Source organism: Schistosoma haematobium, chromosome 1 (genome assembly GCF_000699445.3).
Source record: "Schistosoma haematobium chromosome 1, whole genome shotgun sequence".
Taxonomy (NCBI): Eukaryota; Metazoa; Platyhelminthes; class Trematoda; order Strigeidida; family Schistosomatidae; genus Schistosoma; species Schistosoma haematobium.
This window is the reverse complement of record NC_067196.1, coordinates 82,230,046-82,251,868: the sequence shown is the minus strand read 5'-3', so window position 1 is coordinate 82,251,868 and position 21,823 is coordinate 82,230,046. Positions and strand designations below refer to the sequence as shown.

General features: G+C 38.8%; 1 protein-coding gene across 2 annotated transcripts in view; it reads right to left on the bottom strand.

Moving 5' to 3' along the window:
• The window catches only part of MS3_00002268 (uncharacterized protein), a gene marked incomplete at its 5' end in the record, with an annotated part of 35,593 nt that extends 20,681 nt beyond the window's left edge, over window positions 1-14,912 (bottom strand). The window contains 3 exons of one of the 2 annotated variants that reach the window (XM_051209840.1): window positions 571-727; window positions 2,554-2,711; window positions 14,865-14,912. In XM_051209840.1, coding sequence (XP_051075310.1) covers window positions 571-727; window positions 2,554-2,580 — 184 coding nt within the window. Of the gene's footprint in view, window positions 1-570; window positions 728-2,553; window positions 2,712-14,864 lie in introns of those variants that run through there. The other variant, XM_012936731.3, reaches the window with a different exon arrangement.
• Between the last annotated feature and the right edge of the window lie 6,911 nt (window positions 14,913-21,823).

Sequence of the window (21,823 nt, the reverse complement as noted above, 5' to 3'; positions counted from 1 at the left end):
GTAACTATTTGTGTGTACGAGACGTTTTCTTCTTCGTGACCCGGGTAAAATAGCATCTCTCCAGAAGGTAATCCTTTCTGTCCAGCTTGGGTCTAATGGGTTTCGCTGATTTCGAGTACTATGAAGTTGTATCTTTTGATTTCCACAGCCACTAATTTATGATCCCCAACCACTATGTAAACAATGAAGACAAACACTAAGTACGAAGTTTTACGTCAAAGGTCGATTAGCGATGTTTACAACTCAGATGTGTATAAATATTCCAATAATGCCCAAACGGAGACATATGGTCAGTGACTCTGATTAGATGGATCATTGTCTTAATTTCAATGGATCACTCATATTTATGTTTAACATTCTATATAGTTTTATGAAAGTGACCACTGCGGTTTTTGTTACCCGATATATTTACACTTCACTATATGTTTGCTATAATATGCATAACACCAAACTATTTTAGATACTGTGATGAGGATTGCCATTATAAGATTATGTAAATAAATTGAATGAGTAATCGAAAATGTTAATTTGTTCATGTTACATAAAATATTAATTAAGTTTTACACTTACATAATGGTTTTTGTCGTTGTTGTTGTTGTTGACACTGTTGTCCTTCAAGTCGATCAGTCTCCAACTTCATACATTGACGCCTTCTCCATCGTCTCATATATAATGATGATGTTTTTAAGGCATTAGAATTTAGACAATCCGGTAGTAGAGTTGTGCACTTTATTCATGAATTGTATTTTCGATTATTAAATAAAACAGTCATTTTAAAAACAAAACACACAGAATAATACTCAGCAAAATAGACATTGACCTTTCGCTTCATGATAATATAGTGATTTATGGGGAAAAAAATTTGTGCGAAAAACAATGCTAATTATTTGATAGATAGATACCCAAGACAATTGTTCCTTAACTGCAATGACTATTGAAACCTACCAACTAATGTTGGGTGATTTGGAGCGATTTGTAGAGAACCTTGGACCTAGATTTTGTGCTAGTTGGGACTTAGTCCTATGGTCACCTGCTGACTGTTTCCAACCATCTAACACTGAAACATAATGCACGAAAAATCGGAAAGATTCATGGACAAGAGTTTAACGGTTGTACATGAACTGTCTAAGCCAGATCCGTGAAGATACGACGTTAAAGGTGAACAGAACCCTATGGACTATGCTTCTCGTAAACGATCTCTAGATAACGAAATAAAAATTAATGAATCGAGTGGTTAAAATGACCAAAACTCCTATGGGGAAACAAGGATAAGTCTCTAAGCTTCGAATAAGGTGAGAATATTGTTGTAGAGCATGTCAGAAGATAAATAAATACAATATTTAGCACGGTTATGGATGGGTACTTCTGAAAAGTCACAAACTACGATTAAAACAGCTGTTACCTGGTTCCTAAAAGCTCTTTACTAGACGTCAGTTCAGGAAAAAAAACTTACATCGAACTGTAAAATTTCCGTGTACGTTTTAATTACCGGATGTTCGATATTTTTTGTTATTGAAAAATATCAGAACCGGTGGACTTTTGTATGAGATTCTATGTCAGTTAATCTGTTTACTAATTAATATCTTTTCAAGTAAAATTTCAAAATCGAGACAACCAAGCCCAAGACTATTAACCAAAATACATAAACTAATAAGTGAAATATGAATTAATCTGTAAACAATGCTGAATTAGATAACTATAGTATGAAGAGGGTTTCGGTCACTTCTTAATAAGAATATACGTGACTTTATTATACAAAGGAAAATATGATGACTTTATATATTCAACAAAAGCCAAATTCTTTTGCATGGCCATATTTCATTTAAAAAACAATCACCAATGCGGTTCACATTACCTTGTACAAACTATAATCCCAGATTTTAGGTTTCATGTATCATAATCGTACATGTTTATGTCAAGGAGAGAAAATATGGTGAATTATGGAAAGCCAAGTGAACATATCACGTGTTAATTTCAAGGACAAAAAAATTGATCAACCATAGTCGTTATTCCTAATATTTGACTGAGGATTACCTATACTATACATCATAGACAAACAGAAACTCTAGGAAACTCCAGAAATTGATCCATTAATGCTGTTTGTCAGTGTGATTCATTAAACTTCCAAATCATTACTAAATATGGTAGATTTTAAAATCTTCCAGAACCCACAAGTTGAGTGCAACTATATAATCGATTAATCGAATTTTAGTTTGACAAGACAACCGATTTAAGAACCTTGAACAGATGGACTATGGTTTGAATTGCCAAAACACATCAAAATAAACAATAAGATAATCGAAATAATAGTAGTATCTGTGGTAGAAATAACTAGTTTTGGCTGAAGAGGATATCGTCTAAACTAAAACCAGAGGGCTTAAAGTTAAAATTAAAGACAAGTAAAACGATGAGCCCTCAACCAACCAGCTACCTGTCTAATATAATATTGTACTAAAACTTAAAAAAATACATATAAATTTCAGATAGAAAGCTTAATTAATAGAAGAAAGTTTGTATTTTCCAAAAAGCCAATAAAGTTAACAATGAGCATACCTGGAAGTTAGTTGATGCAGAATTCATGTTTAGATTTGTTGAATAAATTAATCGCTATAATCCAAATCCATCCATTATATTGGTCGAATGTTTAGGCAAATGTCCCAAAAAAACAGAGCAATTTACCTATTTATCGACGAAACCAATCAGACAATAAGCTAGATATATAAATGAAACAGGATGAATCAAAAAAGTCGAAGTGATTGTGAAGAATAATTTATCAACAAATTTTAAAAATAAGAATGAGTAACACTGATATTTCGTATACATTTCATTTGTAAGGGTTTAGATTTGTCCGTTTTTTATGTTAAGTACTTTGCAACTGATCAGTCCATATTAGTAGATGTACATCAGCGGATTATCTCGATACTGACATCAAATAACAGGTTTATTTAAACAAAGTTTTGATAGTGGATAGCAGTGGAATTTAGAATGTGAGTTACGTGCTATTTTGGACACTTCGGTTGGATGTTTTTGCAACTTGCACGAATTTCGTATAAATGTTTCTGAAACATATGCGGTGAGACTTTATGAATGACTAACTTTTTATGCATTTAAGACCACTTATCATTATTATAAAACTAGGCAGTGATTCAAGCAAGAACAATTTGAAAATGTATTAGTCAAAAAGTAAAAAAAAACACTTTCTTTCAAAGTTTATCAAACTCTTCGTATTTATCTGACGCTTTTGTTTAAAAAGACATTTGCATACTCTAAGTTGATCAAATAAACGTAGAACGTGAACTAAGAAAATTCTTTAATTCGGAATTAAATGAATGATCATTTATTGGGATATCTAGCATAACTTCGATTGTTCGATACTAAGTCAAGTGAAAAAACCAAACCATATCCCAGGTGAATTAAAATTAGTGGTCTCGGAATGATTATTTTTACTTAACTAAGCTAAACATAGTTATGTAGAGTTGACTGTAATGAGAAGCGATCAGTAACCTGTTTTTTTCGTTTATTTACCAATTGAGTAAGACAGTTAAAGGTTGAAAACTCATCAGTAATCAATATTTCTATTTAGGCTGGTAGCAAATCTGATGAGCCTGTTTGAAGGGTGTAAGTTTGAACCGATTTAAAGCTGAAGTTTCCTGTTGACTTAAATTAGTATGTATTTCTAATAATAGCAGTGCTAATATCAGAATACTAATGAAATATTTCGATCGAAACGCCACAATAATCTGATTCCAATGTATTCTTCAGAATAATTTTGCGATATAAATAATCCAATTTCCCCTCTACTAACAGACACTATATTGTTCTAAACAACTTGCTGGTTGGAAGTCATGTGATTTAACTACTATCCCACAGCTCAACAAATAGAGGAAAATTCCATTTAAGAACATGAATGGTTCATCGATGTGTACTCAAGCATAGATTCACATAGTAAGTCAGTCAGTCAGCTACAACGACTGACTGATTCACATAGTGTTCTTGTCGGCAATAAAGTGTTAAACCAGTTTAGCAGAAACAGGACCCGATATATCATCCATTCGATTGGCTTTAACATGGAACAGAAATTGTTTATAATTATTTTTTGGATTTGTTCTAGCTTAACTGATAACTTTGGCACTACATATCGACGATACAATGTCAATAAAAATGATACAATCAATCTATAGAAAGGACTTAATATTCAAAAAAGATAAAACAGTTACTTGTGTATACGCCTGACAATCACGACTCACAAAAAATTTCATTGATGTCAGCAATAATAATAAATTTACCATGCTTCTAATTTACGTCAGTGATGTAGCACTGACCTTAATATAGGACAAAACGAGAAATCTATGTGACGTAGATGGTAAGTATGAATTATTTTCAATTTATTCATAAATTGTATGGCTTTCCTTTCTTCATACACACAATCTGATTAGGAGTTACAGGAAACAATCCAAATCTTAGAAAAGAAATAGATTGGTATTTTCAAGATCGAATTTAACTTGTACATTTTTACATAAACGTTGCTTTTCTTAATGTACCACCTTTCTAGTTTCTGTGTTTGCGCTAATATTGTTAAAATTCTCATTACAAGTTGAGTGTTTTAACAAGCCAAAAGGAAATACTTATTTAAGTTAGCTTCATCAGTTAAAAACGAATGAAAAGAATTCAACCAATATGGGGTAATAATAGAGATGGCCATATTTTCATAGAATACAATAAACTGTTCTTTATCAACAAGTAAATTATTTTGTTTGGTAACAATTTAGAAAAAAACAATTTGCAAAATTATAATTTTCGTGATGCTTATAGGTGGTGTGAAGTGAAATTATCTTGAAGATTACACACAACTATATTAACTATACTTTAACAATAGGGATTTTTGGGTATTCAAAAATGAATACTTTACACTAAAATAATTTATTTTTAAACAATATTGAATATGAAATTTTAATTCGAACAATAAAGCTATTTAAATGCGTGTACATTGTGTAATAACACAAAGTAATTAGATAAAACGTAGCTGAAGTAATAAACATTAAATGTATACGTATACTTCCCGATCAATGAGACAATTAGTCTAGGATCCATACCCTATGCTATGCTTGAATAATAATTACAAAATTAGACTCAGGCAGTAACAACACAGAACTTCGTACGGACGTATATCAGTTCGAGTTGCCATACCACATTAACATAGAGATGCAGTTGTCGATTCAAATCCCGTAGTGGTAGAGGTAGTAACAAAATTAGACTACAAACGATAATAGCAAAAATTAACCGATAACAAGCGTTTTGAGTAAACTCTACTATACATATTCCCTTAAAAGACTGACCAACTACAGTCCTAAGCGTCAGTACGAGGATTCAAACAACCAATACGTATGAATTAAAATTCACCTTATTGCACAAGCCAGTGGCTATATGGACTCAGTAGCTAAGTAGGTAATGCGATGGTGTTTGAAGTGAACGGTACTGGGTTCGAGTGTGAGGGTGAACATTACCATTGGGATGTAGGTACATCCAGCTAAGGAGTCCCAAATAACATGAAAGGTGCGTCCTATATTCCACTGCTAGCCACTGTCTATTTCTACTAAAAATGCCTGTGACTTAGTGTCAACCCCAACATGGTAATATAGAGGCCATTAGTACACGATGCACATATGCCAAAAGAGACCGATCAATTGAAGTCCTAAACATTAATGAGAAAATTCAAACAACCAACATTCATGAACTATATCTTATATATATATATATATATATATATATATATATATATATATAAATGTTTTTGTTAATTAATTACAAGTCTTTTTCAATATTAACAATTAATTGATGCTTTCAGCTGCATATGACAATGTTCACACCCTGAATTCTTCCAAAATTGTGTTTCATAATGGTCATTTAATAGGATATTCCAGTAAACACAACCAGCAATTAGATGTGAATGGATTAGCTTTGAAATAAAGTAGATCAATATTAACTGAAAACAGTAAACCAAATATATGTACAAGAGAGCGCCAATATATATGCGCCACACAAAACAATGAAAATTCGAAGAGAAGTAGAAAAAAAACTAAGGAGCGCAAAAGAAAAAGAGAACAATAACGAAGAGATTGGTGTAAGGTAGTGTGGTAGTAACGAGGGAACGAAAAGGTACAATCAGAAGAAATCTTTCAGGTAAAGGAGACACAACCACTTTTTATGAAGAAAGTAAAAGAAGGTTACAGCAGGATCGCCACTGGCTTCTATTCTGAGCCATATCTGATAACGTCTCTGGCCACTGTGTAGCACCATCTCTCGGACCCCAGCCAGGGAGTCGTGAAGGACCAACACAAGCCAGTCCTTTGCAACTTTCTTTCATGCCACGACACCATGTCATGCACTGACCACCTCTCCGCTTCTTCCAACCAGTCCCAGAGTCGGCAAATAATGCACGACGTGGAATTCTCTGGGACGACATTCGGAGAACATGTCCAAGCCACCGAAGTCGGTGTTTCAAGATGGTGACACCAATTGAATTATCATCTCTGTGCCCGAACACACGATGCCGAACCTCTGCATTACTGACATGGTGTTGCCACTGAATGTCAGCAATCCTTCGGAGACAGCGATGATCGAACACAGAGAGTCGTCTAACGTCCTCAACTCGGAGAGACCAGGTTTCACAAGCATAGAGCAAAACTGCTCTCACCGACGCGTTGTAGATCCGGCCTTTTACAGCCAGACTAACATCATGAAGGCACCAAAGGTGGCCCAGATTGGCATAAGCCGCTCTGGCTTTCACTATTCGTGCATTGGTCTCATCACTCACACCCCCACCAGCACTTATGCAGCTACCCAGATACACGAACTTCTCAACTACGTCTATCTGCTCACCATCCAGGGTGAGTACAGGATTGGAATCCTGCCAGTCTTGTAGAAGTACTTTGCACTTCGAAGGTGCAAAGCACATACCATACCTACGGACACTGATTGCCAACTGATTAACTGCGGATTGCATCCCTTGGGCATTATCGCACAGTAAGACAATATCGTCCGCATACTCAAGGTCGAGAAGTCTTTCTCCAGGCAACAGATCCACACCACCATTACTTACATTCATCAGAGCTGTTTCCAGAATGTCATCGATGGCAAAGTTGAAGAGGAATGGTGAGATTGGGCAACCCTGCCTAACCCCACTGCTCGAATGGAACAATGGAGAGAGGTGGTTGTATGCCCTCACTCTGTCTGAGGTGTTTTTATATAGGGCTTTCAGGATATTAATAAACTTCTCAGGCACACCCTTCTTCAATAGACAATCCCAGAGAACAGTCCTATCCAACGAATCGAAGGCAGCCCTGATGTCAAGAAACACTACGATTGTTGGCCTTTGATAAGTATGGCGGTGTTCTAATATTTGGCGGAGGGTGAAGATATGATCAATACATCCTCGACCAGAACGAAACCCAGCCTGCTCCTCGCGAGTCAATCTTTCTCGGGTTTTGAACAACCTACGAAGAATGACGGAAGCCAATAGCTTGGACGCAATCAGAAGAAGACTTATCCCCCGATAGTTGTTACAGGAACGACGTGAACCCTTTTTAAAGATAGGGGCAACTATCGACTCATTCCATGACGTTGGTACACTCTCTAGTTCCCAAACCTTTGTAAACAACGTCGTCAATTCCTTAGTCAAAAAGTCACCACCATCTTTAAAAAGAGCCGGAGGTAAGTCATCTGGGCCAGATGATTTGTAACGCTTCAAGAGTTGGAGTTCCTTGCGGACTTCCTCCTCGTTTGGTGGATCAGTCGTCACCGGCCATGGAGGGCAGGACAGTCTGACCGATGTTGCCGGAGCAGCAGGCCAGTTGAACTGCCCTTCGAAAAATTCTGCCCACCGTCCAAGACGTCGATGGATGTTAGTGATTGGCATCCCATCATCCTCGCAGATTGTTTCACTCACACCAGACTTCTTGCTGCCAGTGGCTCGGATGAGCTGGAAGAGCTTCCGGTAGTTACCAGATGCAGCTGCTGCTTCCAGATCATTAGCACGCTTCGACCACCAGGCTTCTCGGTCCTTACGCAAGCTTTGCCCAATTTCCTTACGTAACATCCTTCGTTTATGGTCAAACTCACGGTCACCCGGAGTAGACCGACGGGCTTCAATGAGTTTTAAGGAACCAGAAGAAACCCAGTGCTTATAAGCGGGACGTTTCGCAAACCCACAACTGACTGTTCCCGCCATTTTCATGGCGTCATGCAATTGCAACCAATACTCATCTATACTTTTCGGTGGAGTGGTAGCTAGCCTAGAGGCTAGCTCGGTTCGGTACTTACTTGCAACAGAAGTTGCAACCAGCTTGCTAACATCAATCTTTTGGTGGTGGTCACTTCGTTGGCCACTGAAAAGTAAGGCAAGATTGGCGCAGACCAAGGCATGGTCAGAGTCCAGATTGGTGATCCAAAAGGAGCGGCAGTCTTGTACACAACCACGCCAGTGGTAGCTGATCGCGATGTGATCAATCTGAGTCCAGGCTTGAGATGCAGAGGGAGGACGCCAGGTGGCACATCAGCGATGACTGTGCCGAAAGTTAGTGCTAGCCAGAAACAGGTTGTGGTCTGTGCAAAGTTGCAGTAGACGGTCCCCGTTATCTGACCTGCGACCAACGAGTCCCCATCGGCCACCTAAACGACTCTCTTCTGTGCCTAGACGCCCGACCTGAGCATTCAAGTCTCCGGCTAGTACTACAATATCTGTCGAACGCACTTTCTGGAGAAGAACAGATAACTGGTTGTAAAACTCATCCTTGATTGCATCCGGGCTGCAATCTGTCGGGGCATAGGCGGAGATGACGAAGAGACATCGTTTCTCACGCCGATTTCTTCTCACTTTGATGGAACTCTCTAATCTAACAGCACATAACCGACTGTTAATGGGGATCCAATCGACTAGCGCTGCCTCAGCTCTAGCGCTTAGTGCGACACCAACGCCAGCAAGACCAGACGAAGATGCCACAGGGTCCCCGGATAAGCGCACGTAAAACAAGCTTTTTGAAGCGACAGATGGAGATCGAATTTGTAGTACTTCGCCAGTCTTGAATACGGGTCTCGGATAGACAACAAACATCAATATTAAGACTTTCCAAAGACATAGCCAGTCCTATCTGTTGTCCGACCTGCATAAATGTGCGAACGTTGAAGGCAGCCAGTTTGAATGGTGCACGTGGTTTCAGAAAAACTGCTTCAGTACTCGTATTCGGTGGTAACATACAATTTTCAACCGGACAGTGACTCGAGAACGTTTAGATACAGTCGAATTTCCACCAAAGACGAGCCGCTGTATAAGTATAAAAGAGGGTGAATAATGTGGAAAATAATAATAATAATAACAATAATAATAATAATGACAATAATGGTAATAATAATAATAGTATTAATAATGACAATAATTGTAATGATAATAATTTGAATCAATTGATTGTTTTTCGAAGCGAGAAAAATAATTTCCATAGACATACAGAGTTCATCATTTGTGTGTGGGCTGTGATACTGCCCGGGTGCCCAAACCGAAGCAGGTGGTTATCTTAGGGGCCACACCCCGAGCCTTTGACCTAAAGGTCTAACCCACAAGGCAGTGGAGCATCGTAAGGAGATGCAATCCCATGGTAGCCGGTGACCAACGATTGGTTCATACGCCATTTGTTCCCGCAGGATACTGGAGCCCATGTGCACCATTGGTTTGGAATCCGGTTAAAGCGCCGGACATTCGCTTTTCGTCCTCTCATTTTCGTAAACAACACCCTCGCCACGAGAAGGCAGTGAGTAGGACTTCCCTGGCAGAGGCTGTATACGCGTGGCCGTGTGAGAGTATTTCGAGAGGGAGAGCGGACTCTCCCCACTCTCGGCCGTACCAGGGCATTCAGGGGGGTTTGACTAATCTGTGATTAAAGCAAAATAGTAACATGGCTAAACTTCAGATCAAAAAGTAATTCACCGAATTTAGACCGTTATCATGTACTACTCTCAGATGCATTTTAAAAAAATTATTTCGAACGCTTTTGTATACAAATGACAGGCACCAATAAATTTCTAAGAATTCATACTAGGAAAGTATTATTTATAAAAAAAGCAACTTTAAATACAAGTAGATCCCCCCGCTACAAATGAATTAATATGACTGTGAAAACATTTTACACTTATATTACAAATTTAACTTTACACTAAAAGAAACCCTCTCAAGTCGGTAAAACTCAAAATGAATTTAGTAACATCAGTGTACGAATGTAAACCTAAAACGGACATTAAAAGAAGTAGTGTTTGCATGGAGAACATTGATTTATTTCATCAATCAGTTATGTACAACGTAGAATTTGACACGTGTACATTGGTCCCAGTTATGATTAGCACAGTGAGATAAAATAATCAAGATAAATTGTGGAGTAGAAGTAGTGACAGTATCAGTAGTAGTAGAAATTTATTAGCTTGTTTATTTAATTTACATAAAATCAGATACAACTGGTCACCAAAACTAATATGCACCACGTAAAAAATACTCCAGATGCACCCGAACCCAAGTTGGTTACTTTGGGGGACAGAGTCTTCGAAGTTCTGACCGAGGAGTTTAATCGATATGGCAATGGAGCAGCATCAAGACGCCGTCCCATGACACGTGAAGGACAAAAGAAATTTCATATGTCATTCGTTCTGTTATGAATCTGGAGATCATGTGTATTATCAGTTTGTAATCAGGGTTTTTTAACTCTTCTGGGTGATTGCTCCATATCTACCAATGCGATGTAAGCCCCACAAGCTCCATTTCTATTTTTTTAATTTCGTAGACAACACCCATGCCGCATGAGGCCAGTAAGCAGGGACTCGCCTGATAGATGCTACAAACGAATGGCTATGTGAGAACGGTACTAGGTGTATAGCGGAATCACCTCAATTTCGGCAGTATAGAGGTATTCAAAGGGTTATGAAATGAAAAAGCCAAACTTGTATCCAAAGCTGATGTAAAACATCTAAAAATCCATTCATTATCACTTCTGTGCTAAATTCGGATGCATTTCCCCAAAACTCAAATTTTAAAACCGCATACTAAAATATGTTTCTACAACGAAAGTCCACATACACTGTTTTTCGTATATTATAAACTAATATGTGTTCCAGTGTACACTAAATTAAACATTCTTACATTTGGGTTGTTTATTATTGTAAACCCTATATACACCGGATGTTTGTGGAGAAAAACATGATTTATGATGCACTAACATTAATTCACACTAAGTATCTGCGTCACAAATTTTTTACCGCGTTTTCCTAGATTAAAACAAGTTATACTACGTCATTATTAATAGTTAACAGATAGTATGTTGAGCTTAATGTTGCAACTTATACTTTTAAGACGTATACAACGAACTACTTCAGTCTTTCTTGGATTTTCACAACACTTTTTGATACATAGATTGATTATATTAACTTTTCCTGAATCATATTAACGACAGTTTAGAGTTGATTAATATTACGTTATTTAAGAATATATATATATAATAGCCGCTGAACATATAGATTCGTTCAGTCATTTCTGTGTCGCGACAAGCAAGTGAAGGCGATGAACATAAATACCAATACGTAGACTTTTTAAGTTGTCGACATTAAGGAAAAAGCTTTGTTCGCTTACATATGTACACGTAAATCAACAAAGCCTTTCACTTATTTGGATGTTTTAATCATTCTAACAATACCATTATAGATATCACCTATAAAGAATATATATAAAGTATTACAACAAGAAGGTAACAATGAATACGTTTTTATAAGAACCAACAGTGAAACTTATTCATTGCTTTGAAAGTTATCTAGTTTAAAATAATGATTGAAAGTTGATCAGTTAAACAGGTTAACAACTGAATACTAAGCAGCAACATTCAGCTATTTTATTTGATTCAAGACTTATTGAAGTTATGTAACTTAGGTAGTTTAGAAACTAAATGCAAAGTATTCATAGATTGTGAGCAAAATGTTATACGGAGAACGAGATTATAAATAATCTATGGCAGGAAAAATCAAAAGCTCCATAATAACTGACTACTTAATTGATACATCAAATTACAACGTGATGTAATTAGCTCTGTTATGTCCGAACGATGAATAAATGGGTGGTAACTCCCAGGAATTATTTATAGACTATTATTGTATATATTCCTATCGCATATGTTATATCTGAACGAAGAATAAATAAATGATAATTGTTAGGAGTGATTACGGACTATTATTACATATATTCTTACTGGATATCTAAGTAACTAGACTATAAACATATCTTTTATCATAAGCTTTCACTTGACCTATCATGAGTGCTGTTAGAGGTATGAGGGTGGTTATCACTTCTCAGTTGCCCACACCACGGAAGGGTGCTTCTGGAGGTATCTGAAAAGGAAATTGGTTTAGAGATGGTCTTAGTAACCTGAGAGCGTGGCCACAGGGCCCAAGAAACAACTCCCTGGGGTCAGTCACACACGACCTTTTTGTGAGTTTTCGTGTTAGCTCCGTACTTGTTGGGACCTTACCGCCGAGATGTAATTCCATGGGATAAGACGAGATGTGCATTTTTAAGGTCGATCTTTCCTAACCCCACCCTTCCTTGTAAGAGAGCAGCATCGCTGTTATTCTGGTTGTCCGAAGGAAACACCTTACTGCCATCACATCACTGTACAGTCAGCAGTACAACTTTTCCCTCGGACCTCGGGTTCGCTGCTTTTGATTTTGCCGCTCTTCAACCGACCTGTCTGGTATGGTAGGGCTTTGAGGGACGATTGTTCAAGCCAGTATAGCTCCATTGGTTCATTATGATAGGCAAGCCTGTTGGGATATTCAGGAAAATATCCCAAAAATTATTCTATTAAGTCTAATGCTATCCTTGGACTTGAGATGGTGTCATTTTCTTATTGGTAAATATTTATTTCACGTGTCATTTTCCTACTGGTCAATATTGTACAATGTTATTTTCTAGTTTGTGGTACGATGTGGTCTGCTTGATTGGTATATAAACAGAGTATGTTTGAAATATAACGATTCATATCTCAGAGGCTGAGACTTGCATTCTGGACTCAACCGGCTGGGCTAGGCAGGGAAGCGGGACCAATCAGAACTCTAGGCCGTTCTTAGGCGTATACGCGTCTTTGGTCCGATCGATAATACGCTTCGCTCTAATCTTGCAGTCACAAGTTATAACAAAGCACCACCACCACGTCAAGGTAGCCGCAACGGTCATCTACTGTAATACGATTTACAACTCATAATTTATCCCCAGTTTATTAGCTACAGTCTCTCACACTTACAGTCACTTTTGACTTGATATTGTATAGTTATTATTTTCCATTTTATGTTATGATGCGATCTGGTCTGTTTGTATATGAACCACGTATGTCTGAAATATACGATTCACGCAGCGGCAGCTGGTATTTGTGTTCTGAATTGAACGGGTTGGGCTAGGCGAGAAGCTACGATACACAGAACCAATAAGGATACAGAGTTTACTCAAGGCCGCCAATGGTGTTTGACGTGTTATTTTGGTCTCGCACAGAAACAAGGTTATAGAAGTCGATATTCTAATTGGCAACTTTGTCCCGTGAAACTTCACGGGTCATGGGACATAAGAAATTCATTGCTCGATACAGATTTGTGTGATTTGTTTAGAGAGAGCTGACTCTCCCCACTCTCGACCGTACGAGGGAATTCGAAGGCTTATTATTTAAAACATATTTAAGCGTTTGAGTGACTAGTTCGGTACTGTGAGTAATTTTCACCCTGTCACACCGCATTACTACAATTTCGTATTGGCCAGTGTTGTATTTCTTCACTTAATGACCGCCAAACACCCTGTACTACAGAACAAATTCTCTAGGCAGTTGTTAAAGTTATGAGATTCCGATTGTCGACGTGTTTACTTAAATAAATATCTTTTATTAGGATATAGTTCCAAAAGAACGAATGACAAGGAAAAACACCTTTTCCAGAGCAGTCAACTTCAAACGGTGTTACTTAGCGTCGCAGCAACTGCCTGAAAGTCTATGAATACAAGCACAGCTAGGTCAAAAGGCTTGCATTGTCATGGTTTAATCCCATGTCTTCATCGGTCACTGCCAACTTCCCCAAATAAACTCCCACCTCGCCTTGCATTCCATGTCGGGGTAGGCGGCGATTAGCCATGCGTAACTCATATCCGAATACTTATGTCCGTGAAGATCGACGAGTGCGACAACTCAGTTGCCTATTGTCAAACTGGGTGCGAACGCAAACAGGTCCTTGAGACACGACACATAATTCTGTTATTAATTTAGCAACAAATAACGCGCGGCTAGCTATAAAATTCAATTAACCGTTCCGAAAATTCCAGCGACAACATATCCCATGTTACAATTTAATCGTGTTAAATTATATAGTGCGATGATAGCTGGGCAACTTTGAAAGACTCGGATTCAATATGCAGAAAGATACATCGGTTGTGACAAACATACAAGCTACTGTAACCATCTATGGAAAGTTGTACATCCCAAGTGAAGTGAGAAATCGATTTCAGTAAAATCCTAAGACTCATTAACCAGTGAATTTTATGATTAAATGCTTACAGATAAGAAACTCGAAGATAGATCTCAGAAATTCCACTTAACTCTATGTAGTGATATGTCGAGAACCGGTTACAGACAACACACATCACGTGATGTGTGTAGCACTACTGAGTAAAAAATTAACAACTGATATACATGACCAGGAAACGAACAGTACTTTGACTAGAAGATTACAAAACCCTACAATTATTCAGGTTAGAAAACAAGTATCGTCCAGTACTAAATAAATAACACTCGAAGACTAAGACCAACCTTCATTCGTGAAGAGCAGGTCACACTATCTACATTCATAAACTCGCGAGACGCCTCAGGGACAATCTTCAACATTTCAATATTACAAAGATAAATTTCAAACTTGCCTGAGCCAAATGAGCGAACGTTTTACCTTCAAAATGCACCTAATTAGGAGGAAAGCATTCTTTTCTACGAAAATATATTCATTTTATAATATTTTTAAGAAACCGTAAGTAAACAAGCGCGCTATTTAAAAGAACAGTTCAGAGTTTGACAACACCTTAACCAGTAACACTTTTTATAACCGACATGTGCCAACCCAGTCAAATTGGAAGGGCCGTGCGGTACAATACAGTACTTGAGGACTGGTACGATGAAAATTTCGATCCATTGTAAACTTCGTTAGGGGAGGCGCGTGTTTCAAGAAGGGCGGGGATTTTGTACTTGTTGTGATTATCCTTGCTTTTGTGTAGTTATTGCATCAAAAGCATTCTTGGTCTATACCGAAGTACTTTAGCTAGGGTTTGAAATCTTTCTAAAGTTTGTCTTGTGGTACCCTTTTACTCGTTGACTGACACTTGTGTTCATATTGTGTTGTACACCTTAACCTGATTGAAATGGTTGGTAGTACTCACAAATAAGGACAATCAAACTTTTTGTTCCCTGTGGAGGAAGGAATGCAATGTGATGAATGCAAAAAGTTGTTCCATAAGATGCGCACCCGTTTAACTCCCACTGCATACAAAAGATGTTCAAAGCCTAACTCACATTGGCTTTGCATGTTTTGCTGTGCAAATAAGACGTTACTAATACAGGAGGCTATGAGCCTATTGGCTTTGGCCTTTAAGAAGAACGATGACGTATGCGCTGACAGTGACGAATGTGTCAGTGTAGTACCTGCTGTTACGAATCGCCTCAAACACCCGACTTTGACTGACGGAAAAGTGAAATCTCCGTTAACATTAACGAGTGAGGTAGTACCACCTGACACTGACATTGGTAACCATGCACCTCTGGTGAAAACTGAAGATCTAGATAAAACTCTCACCGCCCCAAATAGTCCCAGTGTTCTGAGGGATGAAAAATGGATTACAGTACGGAGAAAACGAAACGAAAGAAAAATGCTGTAGGCAGTACGCAGATGGTTAGCAAGTCACTGGTGGACTCCCATTGTGAGTCACAAAACGCACTACCAAAATCTGATAGTAAGAGAGAAACCCACTCTGGCGTGACTGAGAAGAAGAATCTAATATCATCGAATGTTATTGTGAGCAAACTGCGGGAGTCAAACGCACATGATTTAGAGAAGCTGGGAGAATATATTTTCGTAGTATCTTACCAGATAACTCTATAGGAGTTCAGGTCAAAAAACTGGTTAGAATAGGCAAGAGGACTGAGGACAATGTTGAACCCCGGCCTGATATGTCTTTCGGATAGTCAGGTTTTGGAAGCGAATGCTACCAAGGCCTGTGTGGATAGGCCGTTCTACCTAAGTTTTATATGCCAATGCTCGTAGTCTAAGAAATAATTTCTGTAGGCAAAAAGCATTAGTGGACAGACTAAAGCCTCTCATTGTAGCAGTGACAGAAACGTGGTTGGTCCATGACTTAGATATTATTCCAGAATTGTTCGGATACCATTACCTAAGGAGTGGTAGACATAGATGTAGAAAAGGAGGTAGCGTCCTGTTATATATAGCCAATAATATAAATATCCGCTCCTCTACTAGCGAATTCCATGGTAGCGGTACTTGTGAAATCATTAGCTGTGAATTGGCTATCGGATGTAGTACATTTATGTTCGGTGTCATCTATCACAGCCCGATCTGTTTAAGTGATGACTTTATTTTAAAGCACATTCATCTTTGGAGTGCAAATACCAGATGCTTGATAATAGGAGACTTTAATGCACCTGATATTAGTTGAACTGAGATGATCACGGAAGGATCTATAAACCCCTTTGATAGTAGGTTCCTGGTAACAATAATGGAACATGCACTAGTGCAGCATGTATTCAAACCCACACGTTTTGGTGTTAACCAAGGCTCTTCTCTATCGAACTTGGTAATCACTCATGATACTGAGGATATTGTCGACTAAAATATTCTTCCATCGTTAGTGAACAGCGATCGTGCTGTTTTGTCATTCACGCTTGAAACTAGGGACATGTTATACAATCGGGTTCCACCCCGCCCAAATGTATGGAAAGCTAACATATCAGCCATTCAGGAATGCGCTGCTAAAACAGATTGGTTTGTAGATACGGGCTTATCAGTTGAAGAAGCATGGTCTGTATTTAAAAGTAAGTTAAGTTTAGTTACGTCCTCGTTCAAACCATACCTAGTACCGCGAAGACCGAATAACAGTCCGCCATGAGTAACTAAATCTGCTAGGAAACGTCTTAGAAGAACGAAGAAGCACTGGAATATGTTCATCTCTGCTGGCTTAGAACAATACAGATCCAGTTATTGTAAGATTAGGAACACCTGTAAAGCGTTAATAAGTAAGACTAGACGGTCATATGAAGAACGATTGGTTAGGGGTTCTAGATATAGTCCGAAACGGTTATTCTCGTTTATAAAAAGGCGAACTCAGGGAAGCGATGGAATTCCATCACTTTTGATACGAGATAATCCGTTAATCTTAGCAGAGAATGATGCCGAAAAAGCTGAAGCTTTATCGGAATATTTTAGTAAAGTGTTTTCTATCGGTAATGAGGAACGACCAACGATTCATCGCGACCGTGACGGCTCGCTGATGGACCCTGTAGTCATTGAGCAAGGTACTGTTTTAAGGCTACTTCAGCATCTCAAACCTGATAAATCCAGTCGTCTTGATGATATTCATCCTAGGATTATGAAAGCCCTATCAGATGTAATTGCTGAACAATTAGCGATACTGTTTGACATGTCTCTAAGGCAGTCCAGACTGCCTAGATACTGGAAAGATGCTATAATAAGTCCGGTGTATAAGGCTGTGAGTAAGGACTTAGAAACTACACACCTGGTAGCTTAACTAGTGCAGTTGTAAAACTGATGGAAAAAATCATTCGGATATCCATTCTAAACTATGTTGAAGGGCATAATTTTTTCTCCAGGGCACAACATAGTTTTCGGAAAGGCCTATCTTGCTTGACAAATCTTCTCATTGCAAGAGAAGATTGGGCTGCTGCAAAAGATCGTGATGTTCTTGTGGATGTGATTTTCATGTATCTAAGTAAGGCCTTCGATAAGGTTTCACACTCTGGTCTTAAATTAAAACTGGAACGTTTTGGGATCCATTATACGGTCGTGGATTGGATAAGTAACGTTCTGCATGACAGGAGACAAAGAGTAAGGGTTAATGGGGCTCTCTCCCCGTGGGTACTTATAAAAAGTGGAGTCCCCCAAAATACAATCCTCGGTCCTCTTCTCTTTTTTACTTTATGTAAATGAATTACCAACTGTATCAAATCATCCGTTCTACTCTTCGCTGATGACATAAAAATTTGGAGACCCATACAAAGTATGTCGGATAGGATAGTATTACAGAATGATATTAGCTCGTTGGTGGCATGGTTGAACAGATGGTCACTAGAAGTAAATCATAATAAGAGTGTGGTGATGCTGTAGTGGCATTGAACAATAACCGCACAATCCACAAAGCTGAACGCGAGACTACTCAGAAAATAGATATTCAATACTTAACGCGGATAAATACCTAACGATGGAGAAGGCGCGAAGAATGAATTGAACAGACTGGAGTTGATCGAGTGACATAGCTCGGCCATGCAGGCGTGGTCTCTGCTGAATGTTACCTTATATCTTCTATTCGTATTAAATATATTGTTCTTTCTCTAGCCTAACCTTGTTCTACATCATGTATCCCATGAGAGTGGGACGTGTGAATTAGTTAGTCTTCGCTTAAAATGCAAGGGATAAGAGCTGCTGATTGGTTTGGTCTATCGCAGTCCAAGCTGTGAGGCAAATTAGATCCTGTTAAGCAGTCTCAATACTTGATCCCAAAGTGGTCGATGTCTAATCCTAGGGGACTTTAATGCACCTATGGTAGACTGGGAAAATCTGCGAACTAAATCGTCGGAGAATTCTTTCGAGCAGGAACTAGTTGATGGGGTTATCACATGTACTCTAGTGCAACATGTGAAAGAAGCGAGAAGGTACGATCCGGACACTGAATCATCCTTATTAGATCTTATACTGACTCACTATGAGGATGATGTTGCGAACCTCCATCATATGCCACCCTTAGGTAAAAGTGACCACGCAGTCTTAACTTTCGACTTCCATATAACTGCCAGTCATGAGGACGCGTCAGTCCAGTCCAGACCCAACGTCTGGAAAGCAAACATACCAGACATCATGCACTCAGCATCGTTAATAGATTGGACAATAGACCCAGAGTCCTCCATTGAAACGGCCTGGGACGCATTTCGAAATTCATACTTAAAAGTTACCACACCTCACGTCCCTTGGACTATACCAAAGGGGCCGAAAAACTCCCCACCATGGTTCAGTAGGGAGGTCCGTATCCCTCTCCGTAAGAAAAGGAAAATGTGGGATAGATTTAGGTTACTGTGGACTGATGAGTCAAAATCTCAGTATCGAAAGGCTCGGAAAACTTGTGCCTCGACCCTCCGTAAGTCTAGAAAATTGTACGAAGAAAAACTTGTTAAGGAATCCATAGAATGTCCTAAACGCTTGTATTCCTATATAAACCAAAGGACAAGGAGAAAAGGAAATATTCCTGCTCTATGGGGAGACAGTACTGCTTCATCATTAGTGGAGGACGACTTTGGTAAGGCTCAAGCGTTCTCGAACTACTTTAGCAACGTGTATACCATAGAAGCGCCCTTCTCGTCAGCGTATACAGATCCCCCATAAATATACTGGATAGCGTGACCATTAAAGAACTCGATGTCTTTGGTCTGCTAAATAAGCTTGACATAGGTAAATCCACGGGGCCCGATGAATTACATCCTAGGCTACTGAAGGAATTATCTGACTTCGTTGCAAGCCCTTTAAGTACGTGCTTTAACCTATCCGTTACGCAGGGTCGCTTACCGAAAGATTGGAAAAATGCCATAGTAAGTCCTGTCTTCAAAACAGGCACGAAACACAAACCTGAGAACTACCGCCCCGTTAGCCTAACTAGTGTGGTTGTTAAAATATTAGAAAAGATTATTCGGAAGGAGCTGTTTAAGTATCTCGATAAAAACCGGATCCTCTCGGAGAAGCAGCACGGTTTCAGAATAGGTTATTCTTGTCTCACTAACTTATTAGTGGCTCGTGAAAGCTGGTGCGCTCTTAAGGACCAAAAGCTACCTGTAGACGTCGCCTTCATTGATTTCAGTAAAGCTTTTGATAAAGTTCCGCACAACCGGCTGTTATATAAGTTAAGAAAAGTCGGGATTGGAGGCAATTTGTTGATGTGGATAAAAGACTTCTTAGTTGGGCGTCAACAAAGAGTCCGGGTGAACTCAAAGTTATCTAGCTGGGGAACTGTGCTTAGTGGAGTGCCCCAGGGTACAGTTTTGGGGCCAGTGCTATTCCTCTTGTATGTAAATGACCTTCCTTGTCTCCTATCATCATCAGTCTTACTATATGCTGACGATGTCAAGATATGGAAAACGATACGATGTAAGAGTGATAGCTTAGAACTTCAAAATGACCTGAAGAGATTATCTGAATGGTCTGAAGCCTGGCAGTTGCCGATAAATACTTCCAAGTGTGTTGTGATGCATATCGGTCATCAAGGCACAGATACATACACGATGAATAACACTGAGCTACCTGTCGTCCAGACATATAATGACTTAGGAGTTATCGTTAGTCAAGACTTAAAGACTACTGCACACTGCCGTGCAATAGCCGCCAAAAGTTTTAGAACGTTATGGTCAATACGTAGGGCTTTTAGTCATGTCGACGCTAAGACGTTTTTGACTTTGTATACAGTGTTCGTTCGTCCTAAACTTGAGTACTGCATACAAACGGCTAGCCCCTGCTTAAAAAAAGACAGTGAGCTTCTGGAAACGGTTCAGAGAACGGCGACTAAGCTGGTTCCCGGAATAGCGAAGCTTCCGTATGAATCTCGACTGGCCAAGCTGAACCTTTTCCCGTTGTCATATCGCAGAATTAGAGGCGACTTGATTACAGTCTACAAATTGCTTAGTGATAAATTTGCACCTAACATGCCCTCATTTTTCTTGTCTTCCAAAACAGAGAATTTACGAGGACACTCCAAAAAAGTCCACAAGCCGAGAACAAATTACTTGTCAGCTGACTATCAACTTTCCCATCGAATCATCAACGAGTGGAATTCACTACCTCAGCACGTGGTTGAGGCTCCATCCGTCGACTCTTTCAAAAGAAAGTTGGATCAACTGAGAGACCACCATTGCCAGGACTAACATAGGCCATCGAGCCTCCTGTCCTTCCCAAACTGAAACTGAAAACTGAATGTATTGGTAATTGATACGATACAGTGAGTTGGTGTAGTCGATGGTGTGACTTCCACCTAAGATCTTATAGATTAGGCAGTTATATCATGACAAATCTTCAAATTTAGGATTAGGTCTATTATTAGAGCAGTACTAATATCATAGTAGACTATAGTTCTACATTGGTAAGCCCGACTAGAGAAACGCAACCTACTATTGTTAATCTTATTTCCATTCTAAATTCCTTGATCTATTTTGTATTTATGTTAACCCAATATTCTAACAGTCCTGATTAATACTCACATGTATTATCGTAGTGTTATATTGATTAGTTCTCATGACATACTAGCTCAATCGATAATAAAAACTGGTCGTCTGTATTAACTAATTAGCTTTGATGGTTCGTTAAGAAGCTTTGGTAGCATTTACATGCTTCAGCGACATAGACTTGTTTAAACATCAAGCTCTAGCAGATATGACATGTAAATAGCGTAAATATACATTGACTAACAATGCAATCAAGGATTGAGTAGTTATCTGGA